The sequence below is a fragment of the Onychomys torridus genome, chromosome 1 (assembly GCF_903995425.1).
Source record: "Onychomys torridus chromosome 1, mOncTor1.1, whole genome shotgun sequence".
Taxonomy (NCBI): Eukaryota; Metazoa; Chordata; class Mammalia; order Rodentia; family Cricetidae; genus Onychomys; species Onychomys torridus.
The window spans coordinates 60,893,448-60,909,381 of NC_050443.1; the positions used below are offsets into that span (position 1 = coordinate 60,893,448).

The 15,934-nt window shown below is 47.0% G+C and overlaps 1 protein-coding gene across 1 annotated transcript in view; it reads right to left on the reverse strand.

Moving 5' to 3' along the window:
* Iqgap1 (IQ motif containing GTPase activating protein 1) overlaps positions 1 to 15,934 on the reverse strand; it is a 96,209-nt gene that overhangs the window by 18,590 nt on the left and 61,685 nt on the right. The window contains exons 16-26 of the mRNA XM_036185654.1: positions 11,442 to 11,532; positions 11,105 to 11,272; positions 10,358 to 10,500; positions 7,457 to 7,627; positions 6,646 to 6,729; positions 6,484 to 6,555; positions 6,321 to 6,390; positions 5,757 to 5,965; positions 3,197 to 3,352; positions 2,369 to 2,532; positions 637 to 861 (exon numbers count right to left, since the gene is read on the reverse strand). Of these exons, the coding sequence (XP_036041547.1) occupies positions 637 to 861; positions 2,369 to 2,532; positions 3,197 to 3,352; positions 5,757 to 5,965; positions 6,321 to 6,390; positions 6,484 to 6,555; positions 6,646 to 6,729; positions 7,457 to 7,627; positions 10,358 to 10,500; positions 11,105 to 11,272; positions 11,442 to 11,532 (1,553 nt within the window). The remainder of the gene's footprint in view (positions 1 to 636; positions 862 to 2,368; positions 2,533 to 3,196; positions 3,353 to 5,756; positions 5,966 to 6,320; positions 6,391 to 6,483; positions 6,556 to 6,645; positions 6,730 to 7,456; positions 7,628 to 10,357; positions 10,501 to 11,104; positions 11,273 to 11,441; positions 11,533 to 15,934) is intronic.

Here is a 15,934-nt window from a genome sequence, read left to right on the forward strand (position 1 = left end):
TTTCCTTGGCTGTAATTTTTATTTACCTGTCTGTCAGCTCTTCCAAGATGAACTATGAAGGGAAAGGGAGTGAGTCTGTGTCAACCAGTTAGAGCTCTTCTTCTTCCTTTCTTTGATTGTTATGGGGAGAGTCAGAGGGCAACTCTGTTGGGGCTGGTTCTCTCCACTTTTACATAAACTCTGGAGGTGGAATTCAGTTCTCCAGGACTGCACAGGAAACGTCTTTAATCACTGAGCTACCTCACCCACGCCTCGTTCACTACTATGTATCTAACGCCAGTATATAACAAGAACTTGATAAATATTTGCCTAATAAGTGAATTATCAACTTAAATCACCATTCTCAAAGGAAAAGTTGTGTATGTGTGTGTATGTGTATGTGTGAGTGTGAGTGTGAGAGTGAATGTGTGCATGTGCTTCCTTTGGAAAGACAGGATCTCATGTAGTCTATGCTGGCCTGGAACTCATTATGTAGCTATGACTGAGCTTCCTGCCTCCAGATTCCAAACACTGAGATTATAAATGCAGTGTAGAAAAGTTATTCAAACAATTACTATTGTAAATCAAAAATAACCGCATTTCTAAAAACATATAGAGAACAACAAACACATGAAAGGAAAGGTGTTCTGATCATACCTTGCCTCTCCCGTCTGAGACTCCATCTGATTAACCCAAGACTTGTAAATATCCACAGGGTCGGTCTTGATGTTGAGCGATTTGTCATCCATAATCTCCTTCACAACAGGGGCCAAGATCTGTCGGAGGGCATTCTGGCCCCGGGCACCACGGTTGAAACTCACAACCATCTTAATAACCGTAGGATTTCCTGTCACGATTTCTTGAATCTGATCCACCTTTGACCTATAAGATATCAAACACAAATTAAACTTAAAACTAATTTTACCAGAATCTATCAACTTAAAGACATTCTTCTGGAGCCACATCATGTCTTCCTCTGGAAGCATTTCCCAATATTCACAGAACTTCCGGTAGCTGCTCACTCAGTTGGACTCTTCATATTAGGACCAGTACCATAACATCGTTTTCCCCTGAGTTAAGGTCTCTCTATGTAGCTGAGGCTGGCCTCAAACTCCTAATCTTCCTGCCTCTGCCTCCTGGCAATACATTTTGTATTTTGTTTGAGACAGGGTCTATGATTTTCTTGCCTCTGCCTCTTGAATGCTGGGATTATAGGTAGGCCACCATGCCTGGCCTGCTCTTTCTTTTATAAATTACATGTTGTTATTATGTAGAACGTGTGTGTAGGCCAGAGAATAAACCAGTTCTCTCTACCATGTGGGTCTGAGGACTGAACTCAGGACATCAGATGTGGAGACCCACAGAGGTTTCCTAGTGAGATCTGAGCTTGCTTTACCCAACAAGGCTCCCTAGGGGAATGACAGGTGTGGTTACCAGGTGTTTGGGAGTCTGCACTTGGCTGTGCGGTGTGCTTTGATCTAGCAAGGGGAAGGTCATTTGCCCCACCCCTTAGTTGTTATAAAAAGCCCTTTTGTAGAGACAGAAGGGGCCAGTGGATTTTGATCCAAGTCTTCCCGAAGCTATCCTGTGTTGCTGTCTGTCTCCTCTCCACTATCTTTCTATTTAAAAGTTTCCTTTTGTTGTTGTTGTTGTTGTTGTTTTTTTTGTTTTTGGAGACAGGGTTTCTCTGTGTAGTTTTGTGCCTTTCCTGGATCTCACTCTGTAGCCCAGGCTGGCCTTGAACTCACAGAGATCCACCTGCCTCTGCCTCCCAATTGCTGGGATTACAGGCGTGCACCACCACCACCACCACCCGGCTATTTAAAAGTTTCTTATTCCTCTCTCCTCCTCATAGGAACCCTTTAAAACGTAGGCGCTGGCCTCCCACAATCAGACTTGGCAGCAAGCACCTTGTACCCACTGAGCCATCTTGCCAGCCCCACTTGGCTCTCTCTTAAGAAGTCACTCATAACTATAATAACTACACTATAGAAATAACCGCTAAGAATCAGCTACTGTCGAGTTTGGTTCAGTTGCAGGATTAAAAGGTCTTTCATGCCTCTTGACAGACTAGACAGGGATGGACAGGTGGCCACACTCGACACAGGAATGCTTTGCAAGGCCCTGAATATGAAGACCTGTTCTGGGCATTAATTCTATTAACTATTAACCTCCCGCCCCACCTCTAAAATGCTGGGATTTCAGGAGTGCACCGTGACACTAGGTAGTTACTAATACTTTATACTAGCTATTTTAAAGTGGATACTTTTGAAAAGAGTATTTCTCACAAATTGAGACCAAGGAAAGGCAAAGGCTAGCCTGAGTCTGAACTCTGAGTGTCTCTGGTGATGGGAGAGGCCTGCCTGTGGCCCACCCCATCCGTCCATACTTGATCTCCTCCTGGAGTGCCGTCTTGAAGAGTCGCAGCAGCAAGTACTCCTCTCGCTGGTTGGAGGCGTAGTTGTACAGTGTGAAGATGACAGAGTCCATGAACTTGGTGGACTTGTTCTGAGGCATCTGAAAGATCAGCTTAGCCAGATAGGTGGGGTTGGTCTGAAATAAAACCAACAGATCAGAAACTTTTAGATAATATAATGGTTGATTTTTCTTTTAATCCATGCTTTTTTTAATAATTTTTTTTGATATTATCTTTTTTTTTTTGAGCTGAGGATTGAACCCAGGGCCTTGTGCTTGCTAGGTAAGTGCTCTACCACTGAGCTAAATCCCCAACCCGAAATTATAATTCTATGATTCCCTCCTCCTCCCCCATAGTCCCACCTATATATACCCTCCCTTGCTCTCTCAAACTCATGGCCTCTTTTTCTCTCATCCTTGGTATATAAACACATAAGTATAACCTGCTTGGTCTGTACAAGTGTTTTCAGGGCTGATCATTTGGTATTAGATAAGCAGCTGGGGTGCTCTTCCCTGGGGAGCCTCCTTCTCCTGCTCCCCGGGAGCCTCCTCCTTCTCCTTCTCCTGCTCCCAGGTTCCTTAACTGGCGGAGTTCTCAGTCTAGGGCAGAGGCTTGAGCTTTCCCTCTCACACTCATGCTTTGTAAACCGTCAGGGATTACAATATACAGAAGAAGAACAAGACAGCCCTTCCATGCCCCTCAGTGGGCAAGCAGGCAAGACTCCCGGAGGGGTCTGTGGGAAGGTTTCCACGAGGAAGAACTCAGAAGGTTTTGCACACCCAACCCCCCCGAGCCACTGACCTGCAGTAAGTAAAACAGGTGCTGGTAGGCTTCCAGCTTCTCCCTCTTCTCCTTGCTCAGGGCCTTGAGGCCTCCCTTCTGCTTGTTAATCATCATCATATCAGACAGCTGCTCCTTGTTCTTCTTGGTAAGCTTTTTACTATGGGAAACCACATCCTACAAACAAGAACACACACAACAAAGGCTGGCAGAGCAGAGACGGCACTTCAGCACCTGCACACCTGCAGGCACCACACTGGCCAGCCCCTTAGACAGCCCATTTTGTCCTGTACACCTGCAGGCACCACCGCACTGGCCAGCCCCTTAGACGGCCATTTTGTCCCGTACACCTGCAGGCACCGCACTGGCCAGCCCCTCAGACAGCCCATTTTGTCCGGTTTTGGTGTCTCAAGCTACTTCTGCCACCTCGGCATGAAGAACCCAAGCCATGGATTTCTCCATGTGGGATCAGAAGGATCAGGAAATCACTTTCTAGGAGTTGATCTTAAAAGCATGACTCTTTCCTTAAAAATAGGGCTGGGTGGTAGTAGCGCACGCCTTTAATCCCAGCACTCGGAAGGCAGAGTCAGGTGGATCTCTATGAATTTGAGGCCAGCCTGGTCTACACAGCGAGATCCAGGACAGGCACCAAAACTACATGGGAAAGTCCTGTCTTGAAAAACTAAAATAAGAAAAAAAGAGTTGAAAAATAGAATCTCATTTATCCTGGCTGGCTTTCAATTTACTATGTAGCTAAAGATGGTCTTGAACTTCTGATCTTCCTGCTGCCATTGTCCAAGTCCAAGAATTAAGGCATGCACCACCATGCCTAGTTTATGCAATATGTGAGGTGAAACCCATGGCTTAAAGTATGCGGCCAACTAAGACACATCCCAGCCTTAAAAACATGTCTTAAGGGGTAAAGTTCAGGGGCAGAGTACCTGCCCAGCATGCCTAATATCCTGGTTCAGCTATCATAATAAACAGACAAACTCCTGTAATCCTAATTACTCAAGATATCAAGGCAAAAGATTACAAGGTCGAAGCTAGGCGGTACTGGCACAAGCCTCTAATTCCAGCACTGAGTTTGAGGCCAGCCTGGTCTACAGAGGGAGTTCCAGGACAGCCAGGACTACACAGAAACCCTGTCTCAAAAAACAAACAAACTTTACAAGGTTGAGTATAATCTGGACAACTTATCAAGGTATCATCACAAAATAAAATTTACAAAAACCTGCTGGGGGGACAGGTAGAGAGCTGGATATGTAGCTCAGCCTAATGTGTGTGAAGCCCTGGTTCAATTTCCCATATCGCCTAAAATGAATAAGCAAACAAACAAACAGAAGGTTTTTAAAAAGGCGTCGAGGGCTGGAGAGACGGCTCAGCAGTTAAGAGCACTGGCTGCTCTTCCAGAGGTCCCCACGTATGATTCCTAACACCCAAGTGGCAGCTCACAACCATCTGTGATTCCAGTTCCAGGAGATCTGACACCTCCTTCAGCACTTCTAGGGCACCAAGCACAGATGTGGCACATAGATTTATAAGCAGGCAAAATACACACATAAAATAATAAATAAACTGGGGTGGGGGTGGCCAGTGTGATAGCTCAGCGGGCAATGGCACTGCCAAGCCTGGCAACCACAGTTTGATCCACAGGTCCCGTATGGTCAAAGGAAATAAGCTGCAACTTGCCCTCTGACCTCCACACGTGCCCAACCCCCAAATAAATAATAAGTAAATATCCTGAAGTCTGAAATACCTAAAGTTTAAAACCCTAAAGGATAAAATCCCTCAAAATATAATTCTGGAAAGCAAGTCAGCTAGTCACAGTGGTGAGTCTACAGCCCTAGCTATGTGGATGATGGCCAGATGGTACCTTGAGCTCAGAGTTACACAGAGACCTCGTCCTAAAACAAACAAGTTTTCCAACTATAGTTGGACATTGACTGGGATGCTATTTCTAATAAAAACTTAGAACAAAACCTGAATCAGATAATAGAGGGACAAATGAGGTGATTAACTGAACCAAGACATTCAGACATGGAGTCTTAGTCTCTAAGCAAACAAAAATGTAGAACACAAAATGATAGTGGGTGGAAATAGAAGAGGATTAGTGGAGAAGAAAGTTGGCCTCCACACTCCCTGTTAGACTAGGTTAGACTCTACACTCCTGTTAGACTAGGTTAGCCTCCACACTCCCTGTTAGACTAGGTTAGTCTCTACACTCCTGTTAGACTAGATTAGCCTCCACACTCCTGTTAGACTAGGTTGGCCTCCACACTCCTGTTAGACTAGGTTAGCCTCTACACTCCCTGTTAGACAAGGTTAGCTTCCATACTCTCTGTTAGACTAGGTTGGCCTCCAGACTCCCTATTAGACTAGGTTGGCCTCCAGACTCCTTTAGACAAGGTTAGCTTCCACACTCCCTGTTAGACTAGGTTGGCCTCCACACGCCCAGTTAGACTAGGTTGGCCTCCACACTCCCTGTTAGACTAGGTTAGCCCCCACATGCCCTCTCAGAAGAGAGAGGCAGGCTGGAGCAGTACAAAGTGCCCACACCGATCGAGGCACTAGGTCATACCTGCAGCGTGATCTTGTTCTTCACTAGCAGTCCGATTTTGATGTCCATGAGATTGAGGTCATTCTCCAGCTGCTGGTTGGAACGGATGAGGGTGATGACCTCCTCCCGCATCTTCATAAGATCGAGTTCCTCCTGAAAGTCCTGGTCACTTTGGTCCAGGAGGTGGACAAACTTCCGGACCACGATCATAGGCGGATCCTCAGCATTGACTGACAAAGCAAATATGAATCAGACGAAGACCCAAGTTACCAGAAAACACTCTAAGTCTGAGGAAGGACCAGCACTGTCTTAAAGCTCTAGCGACCCGTGGGATAGTAACACGCAGGCCTGAGATGTGCTGAGACAACCACCATGTGTAGTTTCTTAGTTGTGTTATTTCTGTTACCATGGGGGCTACGCCAGCAAGCAGCAAGACATCTAGCCACATGTTAGCAAAGGGGCTTAATCATAAGTTCCCCCAAGCCTTGCCTTCAGAACAACCAAAGAGATCCGTGGAGAGTGCCCAGGACCTGAGGGCTCCCAAGCACTGCCTCAACTCTTCACTGCGGAGCCATGGTTACTCACTGAGAGTCTTGTAGTCATCACGAGCTTTGTTTGCCCGAATGAAAGCCTGGATTTTGATAATGTCGTTTATCTAAGGAACCAAGAGGAGATTTCCTTTACTCATCTGTCACCGGGGACACAGAAGAACCCACCTGACCAGCCTGCTGCACCTGAGGATACTCACGTGATCTCGGAAATACTGCAGGCGATCTCTATAACGCTTTCTAGCTTGATGCATTCTGGCAAGGGACTGAATCTGTGGGAAATGGATCCTGGAACTTAGAGGAGGCCTTCTCAACATGGCCTTTCACCCCCCCCATGGACAAACCCTGCTGGGCTACCCTACCTTCACAACTTCATCTTTGTGGGAGTGCAGGTAAGCCAGACGGTCTTGATATGCTTTTTTCTGCTTGTATCCTCTCCACTGTGACTAAAAGCATCACACAGTATACGTGGCATTATTTTCAGAGAATCAGTGAAAATTAAAAAAATCTCAGCCTGCTGTTCTCCAAGCACAACTTCCAGATGAAGCCATAGAAGGAACGCCTCTGCAGACAAGGGCCATATGTCCACCTGGAGAACACTGCGTCCCTGGCATCAGTGGAACACCTCACATGGATTTGTTTGGGGCTCTGGTGCTACAGACCCAGTCTATGGCCTGTGTACACGCTGCATATGCTCCACCACTGAGCTGTATGCCCAGCCTACACTTGTCAACACCTTAAAACGCAGTCACACCGACTTGTCATCCTTACTGTTATCAAGCAAGGGAGATTACATTAACATACTCATTTCACAGATAAGGAAACTTAAGAGACTCACGATGTCCAGAAGCAATGGAGCCAACATTCCTAATTCAATTTTTCCTGCTATTGTCACTGAAGCACCATTGTTCTATTTGTTGTGACTATAACACCATCACTATTATCTCTCCAGAGGTGCAAATGTTGCCCACAGACACAGTGAAAGAAAACATGAAGCGTACTCCTTAATGCCTATTACCACCACCATTAAGCACAATGACTATAATTTCACAAACAGGAGGTAACCAACCATCCATGAGAAAAGAGGTCACAAGAAACACACTCACACATTCAACTTCATAGTGTGACAGTTTATTCCTCCTGTTTGAGAGGCCTGCTCCCTGTGTGAAGTACCTGAATGCAGGTGATGGCAGGGATCTGTTTCTTCAGAAAGTTCATCCGGGATCGGAACTCCTGTCGAACCAGGTAGCCACGGCAGCAGGCTTGCAGCTTGGTGATCAAGCCTTCGTTGGCCAGCCAAAGCTGCTCTCGGTTATATGCAGCAGTCACTCCAGAGATGGAGCTCTGGAAAAGCATTTGGTGACAATCAGGGACAAGAGAATGGACACAAAGCATCACCCAGAGCACACAAGCTGACTTTGGTCTCCTTCCATTATGGCCAATCTTCAGTTGAGTAATGGGCATGAAGACCGCAGGTATGGTTTCCAGGGCCAGGCTGATTGATTAATAATTAAATATTAAAGGCCAGGCCTTTAGTTCATTCCTTATTCCCGTACCCATGACCCTATCCCCACTGACACATGATGCTGGTGAAGAGCCTGGAACTAAAGTGTGCAGGACACCTGACCACACATACTGGGAAGGGTTTTGCTCAGCGGTCTAGAAAGTTTGGGCCATTACTACAGGTGATGGACAATAGACTAACTTTCCAACAGAGAGATTTATTTTTAGAAAAATGGCGCTGTTGGTGGAACAGCTAACAGACTGGAGGAGAGAGTTGTGTTCATCCCCCACACCCCCCAGTTATTTTTATTTTGTTTTTGAGACCGAGTCTTGGTATGTAGCCTGAGCTGGCCTTTAACTCTTATCCTGCTTCAGACTCCCAAGTACTGGGATTATAGGTGTGTAGGCATGTATATGAGCATGCACGCACGCACGCACGCACGCACGCACTGCATGCTGGGAAAGAATGTTGAAGTAAGTGTGAATGAGGTGAATTAGAATGTACTATTGCAATCCCAGTAAGAGGTCCTGGGCTTGTGCTGGGCGGTGGTGGCGCACGCCTTTAATCCCAGCACTCAGGAGGCAGAGCTGGGCGGATCTCTGTGAGTTCGAGGCCAGCCTGGACTACAGAGTGAGATCCAGGAAAGGCGCAAAGCTACACAGAGAAACCCTGTCTCAAAAAACCAAATAAATAAATAAATAAATAAATAAATGAGTAAATAAATAAATAGATAGAGAGACTGTTCTAAGGGCAGAGCATGAAGGCTGGAGGCTCCTGGCACTCTGATGTTAAGGAGCCACCATCCCTGATGGATGAAGTCCAGAATCACCTTCTGTGAGACAGAGAAAACAAAGTGCAATAAGACCCCTTAACACGTGACCTCAGTTTCCATCCTCTGTCAAACCGTCTGAGAGGTCTGGTTCTCGGGGGAGGGAGACCTAACGGTGTGGGAAGGGCTAAAGTATGGAGGTGCAGGCCTCGGTCGTCGCTTACTGCCTGACAGGACCCTCTCTTCCAAGCCCTGTAGGGAGAGGGGTGATGCGGGCTGACAGCTGGGTCAGGCAGAAGCCGAGATCATGAGAGGGCATCAGAAGCAGGACATCCAGAGAGAACAGCACGGAGATGAACTGAGGGGCTTTGCAGACTTCCTAAAGGCACCTGGCGATTCAAAGGCTGGCGCCGGATACTAAAGAAAGCATTTTCACTAAAGTCGCCAGACAAAACGCTACTTGGCTGTGAGCTAGGAAGTGGATGGAAATAGAGAGAATCGGGGCAGACGAGCTTTCAAGGCACTTAAGACGGGTATGAATGTAGGTTAGGTCAAATCGGAAAAATCCTATGGGCTTTGCCTCTTCTCTTTTTTTAAAAGGGTCTCTGCGTCTCCTTAACTGTCCTAGAACTCACTTGGCTGGCCTCGAGTTCCACCTGCTTCTGCCTCCAGAGTGGGATTAAAGGCACACGCCACCACGGCGGCTGCTTTCCTTTTTTCCTGTAGTTTGGGTAAGGAAGACATGAGAGTGTGGAGGCTGACACTGCAAAGCACGGTCCTTAGCGTGACTGCAACCACGCTGCCTGGCAACTGGTTAGAAATGTGGACTCCTAGGCTCTGCCTTAGAGCCACAGGATCAACCTCCCACCTGCACTTCCAACTCAGAGAAGTATAATAATGGGAAATATGAGGAGTCAAGACTTGAGGAACCAGGGAGGAAGGCAGCAGACGTTAAGCAATAACACACAGTGAGTTCTACAAGGGAGACCCGTCCCTGCTGAGGCTAACAAAGAAGTGGCTGTCCAGTAAGATGAAAGGGGCAGAGTGGGTGGGGAGGGGCTACACGTGGCAGCCACGGTTTTGGGGGAAGTAAGAGATTAAGTCACGTGCTAAAAGTAAGGGAACGTCACCGTCCTGTGACGCTGGACCCACATGCCAATCGCTGCTAAGCCTGGCGGTGCCTAGGGAGGTTGGGGAGACTCTCCAAGGCTAGAAATCACTAGATGCAACCTTCATTCCCCAGCCTGGCGCTGGGCCCTCCCTCACTGCTCCAGCTGCACCTGTCTGTCAGTCAGTCAGCTGCATGTGTATCTTTCCTCACACAGTCCTGGTTTTTCCACCCCAGTGACTCCCGCACTATACACTTTCTGTCTAGAACATTCTTTCCTCTGTTACTCACCTGTTAAAAAATGTCACTTAGGCTGCCTCCCCCCCAGGACAGAATTAAACTTTCCCCTAACATTTCCATGACCGCCCTGTGCTAGAGCCCCATCTCTGCCTGCCCTCACAGGCTCTGTTCAGGGCCTGATGTTTCCACAGCACTCTAAGGCCAAGAGGCAGAGGGTCACCAAGTTTTCTTTAAGAACCACACGTGGAGCTCACTGAATTGTACAACTTAGATGTCTTCAGACTTAGACTTCATCATCTCCCAAACCACTAAAACACAATTACTTGAAAACAATTCATTCCACAGCCTACATTTGAGTCCAGGACTTCTGAGCACAGTGTGGCTCCTCTGAACCGATACTAACCTTGAAGCACTTTCTCTCAGACCCTTCTTATGTGAAGAGAGGTGGCCTACCTGGATCTCCTCTCGAGAAAGCTGCACAGAATTCTGCACAAAGTCTGGGGGTTCGTCCCATCCTCCGGCTTGCGTCTCCAGATTGTGGTAGTAGTAGTACCCGCCTTTCACCCAGTGCTTCACCCATTTGCTGTCATTGTCCCCTGGCAGAACACAGAGGGAAAATGAAGGGAACCCAGCGCCACACTCCCACACCGATATATCCAACACCAGAGGATTACTGGGCAGCTGGGAGAACCCGAACATCTTCCAAAACCTGTCCCTTAAATCTCATGTGTCCACTAAACCTCGGCTAAGTGATGTCTCATTTATGTCATCTATGTCGTATTATAAAAGGAATACCTAGGAGGCCCCATCACAGGTCAACCATACTAATCTTTTCTCTCAAAGCCTGTAAGAGCTGCATGTCAGAAGACTATCCTGAAAAGATGGGCGGCCACGCAGCACTGCAGTTCAGGAAGGAGAAAGCTGCAAAACGGTCTCTGCTATGAACTTCTTTCAACTGTCCTCAGACAGTCAGACCTATGGCATCCAAGGAGAGGCAGTCATCTCTCGATCTTTCCCACACCCTCATGAAATTGGTCTAGTTAACACAGTTGTCTCCAAGCGCTCAAAGCTTAGGACTCTTTACGGAACAGTGAACCTAAAGACTGCACATCCACACTAAAGTACCTCTCCTGACACTTGTCCCCTCCGCTACATCTGTCCCCTCATGAGCTGGGGATGTACTTACCCCCCATAACTCACCTGCTGCTAGTCTCTTCTTCTTGGCTTCAGCAAGATCACTCAGGTATGTTTCCCCACATTCGGGGATGACTCCGTATAAGCCAACATCCGGGGAACGAAGAGCACTCAGAGTTCTGCCAACATCACCGCTGTCTACAGCTTCGTTGATGGCAAAGATTCCTAAGGCGACTGTCTCAGAAGAGAATTATTAATGGAGCAGTTTAGAAGGTGTCTACATTCACATGACTTCACCCAACCATACCTGCTAGCCACCTACCCTCCTACCCTCCAGACCAAAGGCTTATGGCTCTCACCCTCCACCCAAACATAACAAAACAATGACTACATGGATACATACACCTCTGAGCTTCTTGGGTGTCTTTGTTGGACTGCCAGATTCCACCTTGAATTTCATCCAACCATAACACAGCTGACTCATCCTGGGTTTCCTACATGATTAAAAGCAAAACAATAATAGAGCCATGATGTCAGGGTATACGTGATGAGGGCCTTCTGGGACTCGGCTATAGAAGAAGCTCCACACATAAGCTGTGGATTAATTGAATGGAAAAAGTTAGGCCTCAGAAAACCTGCCCTAGTTGTTCAGCTTGATCTGCTTGGGAGGCCCCCAGGCAGTGGGACTGGGACCTGTCCCTGGTGCATGAGCTGGCTTTTTGGAACCTGGGGCCTATGCTGAGACACTTTGCTCAGCCTTGGTGTAGGGAGGAGGGGATTGGACCTGCCTCAACTGAATCTACCAGGCTCTGCTGACTCCTCAGGGGAGACCTTGCCTTGGAGGAGGTGGAAATGGGGGTGGGGGGGGAGGCTGGGGGGTGGGAGGAGGGAGGACAGGGGAATCCGTGGTTGGTATGTAAAACGAATAGAAAATCTATTTTTTTTTTTAATCTCTTAAAAAACAAACAAACAAACAAACAAAAACCTGCCCTAAGCTAATCGGGAGATGGCTCGGATGCAGGCAGAGGATGGATGAGGACAAACCAAGCAGTTCAGGAAGTTGACAGCAGCAGAGGGAGCAGGAGCAGACACACCAGGAAGGGATCCAGGGACTTGTACAGTGTGACAAAAGCCAGAGCGTGTCTGTTAATACACCGAGTGTAGAAAGCCTCCTTTGCCCTTGACACACGAGGCAGCTCCAATTCTCCATTACAACTAATGCTTTCAAGACTGTCCTGCCTAATTTCAACCAATTCCTTTTACTCCTCAGATTTAAAGCCCAGGTGACTGTCCCTGCAGGTGTCGCCAGATCATGTCTAAACCTTTCTGTTTGTTTTCAGGGGGGTTGTTATTGTTCTGTTTGGTTTTTTCTTTTGAGAAAGGATCTCTCTACACAGCCCGGCTGCCCTGGATTGAGTGCTAGCATTAAAGGTGTGTGCTGCCATGTCCCGCTTAAGCCTTTCATTTTAACTCAGTTGCTAGAAACTAAAAACACATTTCCACACAAAATCATAAATGGTGAAGAGAGAGTCAACGGAACCTGTGCAGCCTGGGCTGACTACTGCGGCAGAGGTGACGCAGCAGAGGTGATGCAGCAGAGGTGGCTGGCTTCCTTCTTGCTATAGTTGAATTTTTTAAGCTAACATATAAAGGTTATAATGTGGCACTTTAATACATATAGCATTTTGTTTTACCCACCTCCATCCTCTCTAGTCCCTCCTTGCTTATCTCCTATCTCCTCTCAAATATTCCTTCCTTCTGCTTTCATGTAATGAAGACACAAGATGCCACACACAATCCCTGAGTCCTCAACTGTAGCTGGAGACCTTCTCTCCAGCCCCCGCCAAGCCCTGTCAGTCCAACAACCCACTTACAAAATAAACACACAGACGCTTATACTATTTAAACTGCTTGGCCATTAGCTCAGGCCTACCATTGTCTAGCTCTTACTCTTATATTCAGCCCATTTCTATTCATCTATACTTTACCACGTGGCTCGTGGCTTGTGGCTCACCGGTACCTTACATCTCGCTTGTCATGGCAGCGGCTGGCAGTTCTCTATGCCCCAGCCTTCCACTTCCCCAATTCTCTTTGTCGCACCTATACTTCCTGCCTGGCTACTGGCCAATCAGTGTTTTATTTATTAACCAATCAGAGCAGCACACCGCAGGTGACATACAGAACATCCCACAGCACTCAACTCAAGTACTGGAAATGCTAAACATCACCTCCAGCGTGAAGCCACAATGAGCCAGCCACAGGCTTGTGACTACAAAAACGTCAACAGTCAGAGGGCAGATGGTCCAAGTCTGCAAGAGAAGCAGCCAACAAGCCCCACCCTTATCAGGGCAGAAGCACTTCCATGGGCTAGAATCCAGCTACTGCTGGTTCATTGCCAGGCTGATCTCACAGAGATCCCAAGCAGAATCGGCTATCAGCAGAGCCGGAGGACGAACACAGCCTTCCCCTGCAGGGAGAGACAGAGCTCTGCAAGAATTCTGACCATTCACAGTCCTCTCTCCCTGCCCATTAACGCTTTCTTTCACACATAATCCTCTAAGAGCCAAGCCCTGGAGCTAAGGTATAAAAGGCAAGGCAATGTGAAGAGACTGGCGTGTCAGGATAGGCTAGCACTGGTTACTAGTGGCTTACACACAAGCACATATGTGTATACATGCAAGCACATGTGTGTACATGGGAAGAGAGTTTTTAAAATCACTCATATATAAGAAGAAGCTCCACACACGAGCTGTGGATTAACTGAATGAAAAAAGCCAGGCATCTTGGCATTCAGCCGCTACTACCCAGGGACTGGTAATTCATTTTTAGTAAACGCTCCGAAGACACTAATTTCAAGTCAAGGAAGAAAGAAAGAAAAATGGCAGACTACCTCTTGAGAAACCTCTTACCACCAACAAAATGCTGGCCCCAAATGACGAGCCCTAGCTTTTCCAAGCTGATGAGATGAACTAGCAACAGTCTGCTGGCACAAAGGCAGAAAGAACCCCGCTGAGCGAGAGCATGAACTCTGTGGCTCTCACATGCTGGCTTTGTCCTCATCTGACCCAGGCAGGGGCTTACCTAGCTGTTCAGCATGACTGACAAAGGGCGAGAGGTAAGAGTCAGGGCGAAAAACAAAACATAACACTAACCGAAAAACTTAGAAGGAAAATCTAGAGAATGGCTATTTAGAGAGAGCTTTACAAATGTGATGTTTTCCTGGGATGAGAATCTAGGAGGCCACACATAGTGTGTGTGAGGAGGATGAGAATTTCTAAAATTGTGAGGGTTGCACAAGTCTATGAACACAGTGGATACGCTGGCACACATTTTCAAATGATGCATTTTATGGCACGCAAATTATATTCCACTGAAAGCATTGTAAACGAATGTGGCATTCTCTCCTAGAGCTCTCAGCCCTCACCTTGGAGGGCTGCCCCTGGGAGTCACAAGCTTGAAGAGAAAGCCTGCTGAAGGAAGCAGAGGGCCCTCAGCAGGGTGCGAGGCTTCACTGGCTCCATGGATTCTGGGAAACCCGTGTAGTTGTTAGCTCATCAGTAGCTGATGAGGAGATTTTAGTTTTAGTGCATATACATGACACAGACACTTCACAGAACTCACAAAAGTCACTGACCAGCTGCAAGAATGGTGCCCTGCACCTGCAATCTCAGGAAACTGAAGCAAGACCCTGTCTCAACAAAAACAAAAACCCTAAAGCCCCAAACAAGTGATTTATGAGAGAGAAGAATCTGATTTCTGGAATTACCACATTATCATTAAAATGTGCTAACATAAAATCATTATGGGCAGCGGTGGTACACACCTTTCATCCCAGCACTCTGGAGGCAGAGGCAGGTGGATTTCTGTGAGTTTGAGGCCAGCCTGGTCTACAGAGGGAGATCCAGGACAGGCAGGAGAGAGAGAAACCCTGTCTCTCAAAAAATAAAAATAAAAATAAATGAATAAATAAATAAAACAAATCATCAAAACAAAACAGCAACAACAAAAAATAAGACATACAAAGAGACTGGAAAGAACATACACAAAAAAATGAATGAATGAATGAATAAATAAATAAATAAATAAAACAAAAAAACCCACAAGACAACAGAAATCACCGCTAAAAAGCCTCATGTTGAACTTGTAGACAAAGACTCAGATCGGCTATTTTATCTAAGTTCAAAGAACTACGGAATTGTGTCTGGAACTGAAGTGTGAGAGCATTACCAAATAGACGAAGAGAAAGCACATTCTTAAACACACCAAAATGGAGATCCTGGAACTGAAAAAAAGTGCAGTCCCTGAAACAGGAAACATGAACTTAATTGCAGACGTGAGTGTGTAGGAGGGGGAAAGCCAACCTGAGGACAGGTCAGTTCCGATGCTCTACTCAGAAAACTAACAAGAAAAAGGACGAAAGGGAAGCCCGAGATGTGCTCACTCCATCAGGTCAGTGTCTAACCAACGGCACTCCCTGACAGCAGAGGAAAACTTGCTGGCACCAATCAAAGGATGCACCGCAACAAAATCTGTGTTTAAAGAATTGGTTAATCTGTCAGAAACTTCTCTAGGTCTGTAGGGCAGTGTTATCCCTGGTCACCACAGACACAGAGATGTAGTGGGTAGCCATCCCAGCATTGGCCTGGAAGTTCCAACCCCCACTGAGGCTTCGGTAATGGTCACGCCCACAAGGCGGGGCAGAGGAGGAAGCGGAAGACGAAGGATCAGGAAGAGCTCTGTCTCTTGGTTCCCGGACTCTGGACGCTGGAGGTAGACCGAGCAGAGTTCTCCAGAGAACACCGCCGGACTGCGCTATACCCTTGCCAGACCCTGTAACCTACCCCTTCATTTGTAAGTTACCCCACAAAATAAACCTCCCTTTTAACTACGTGGAGT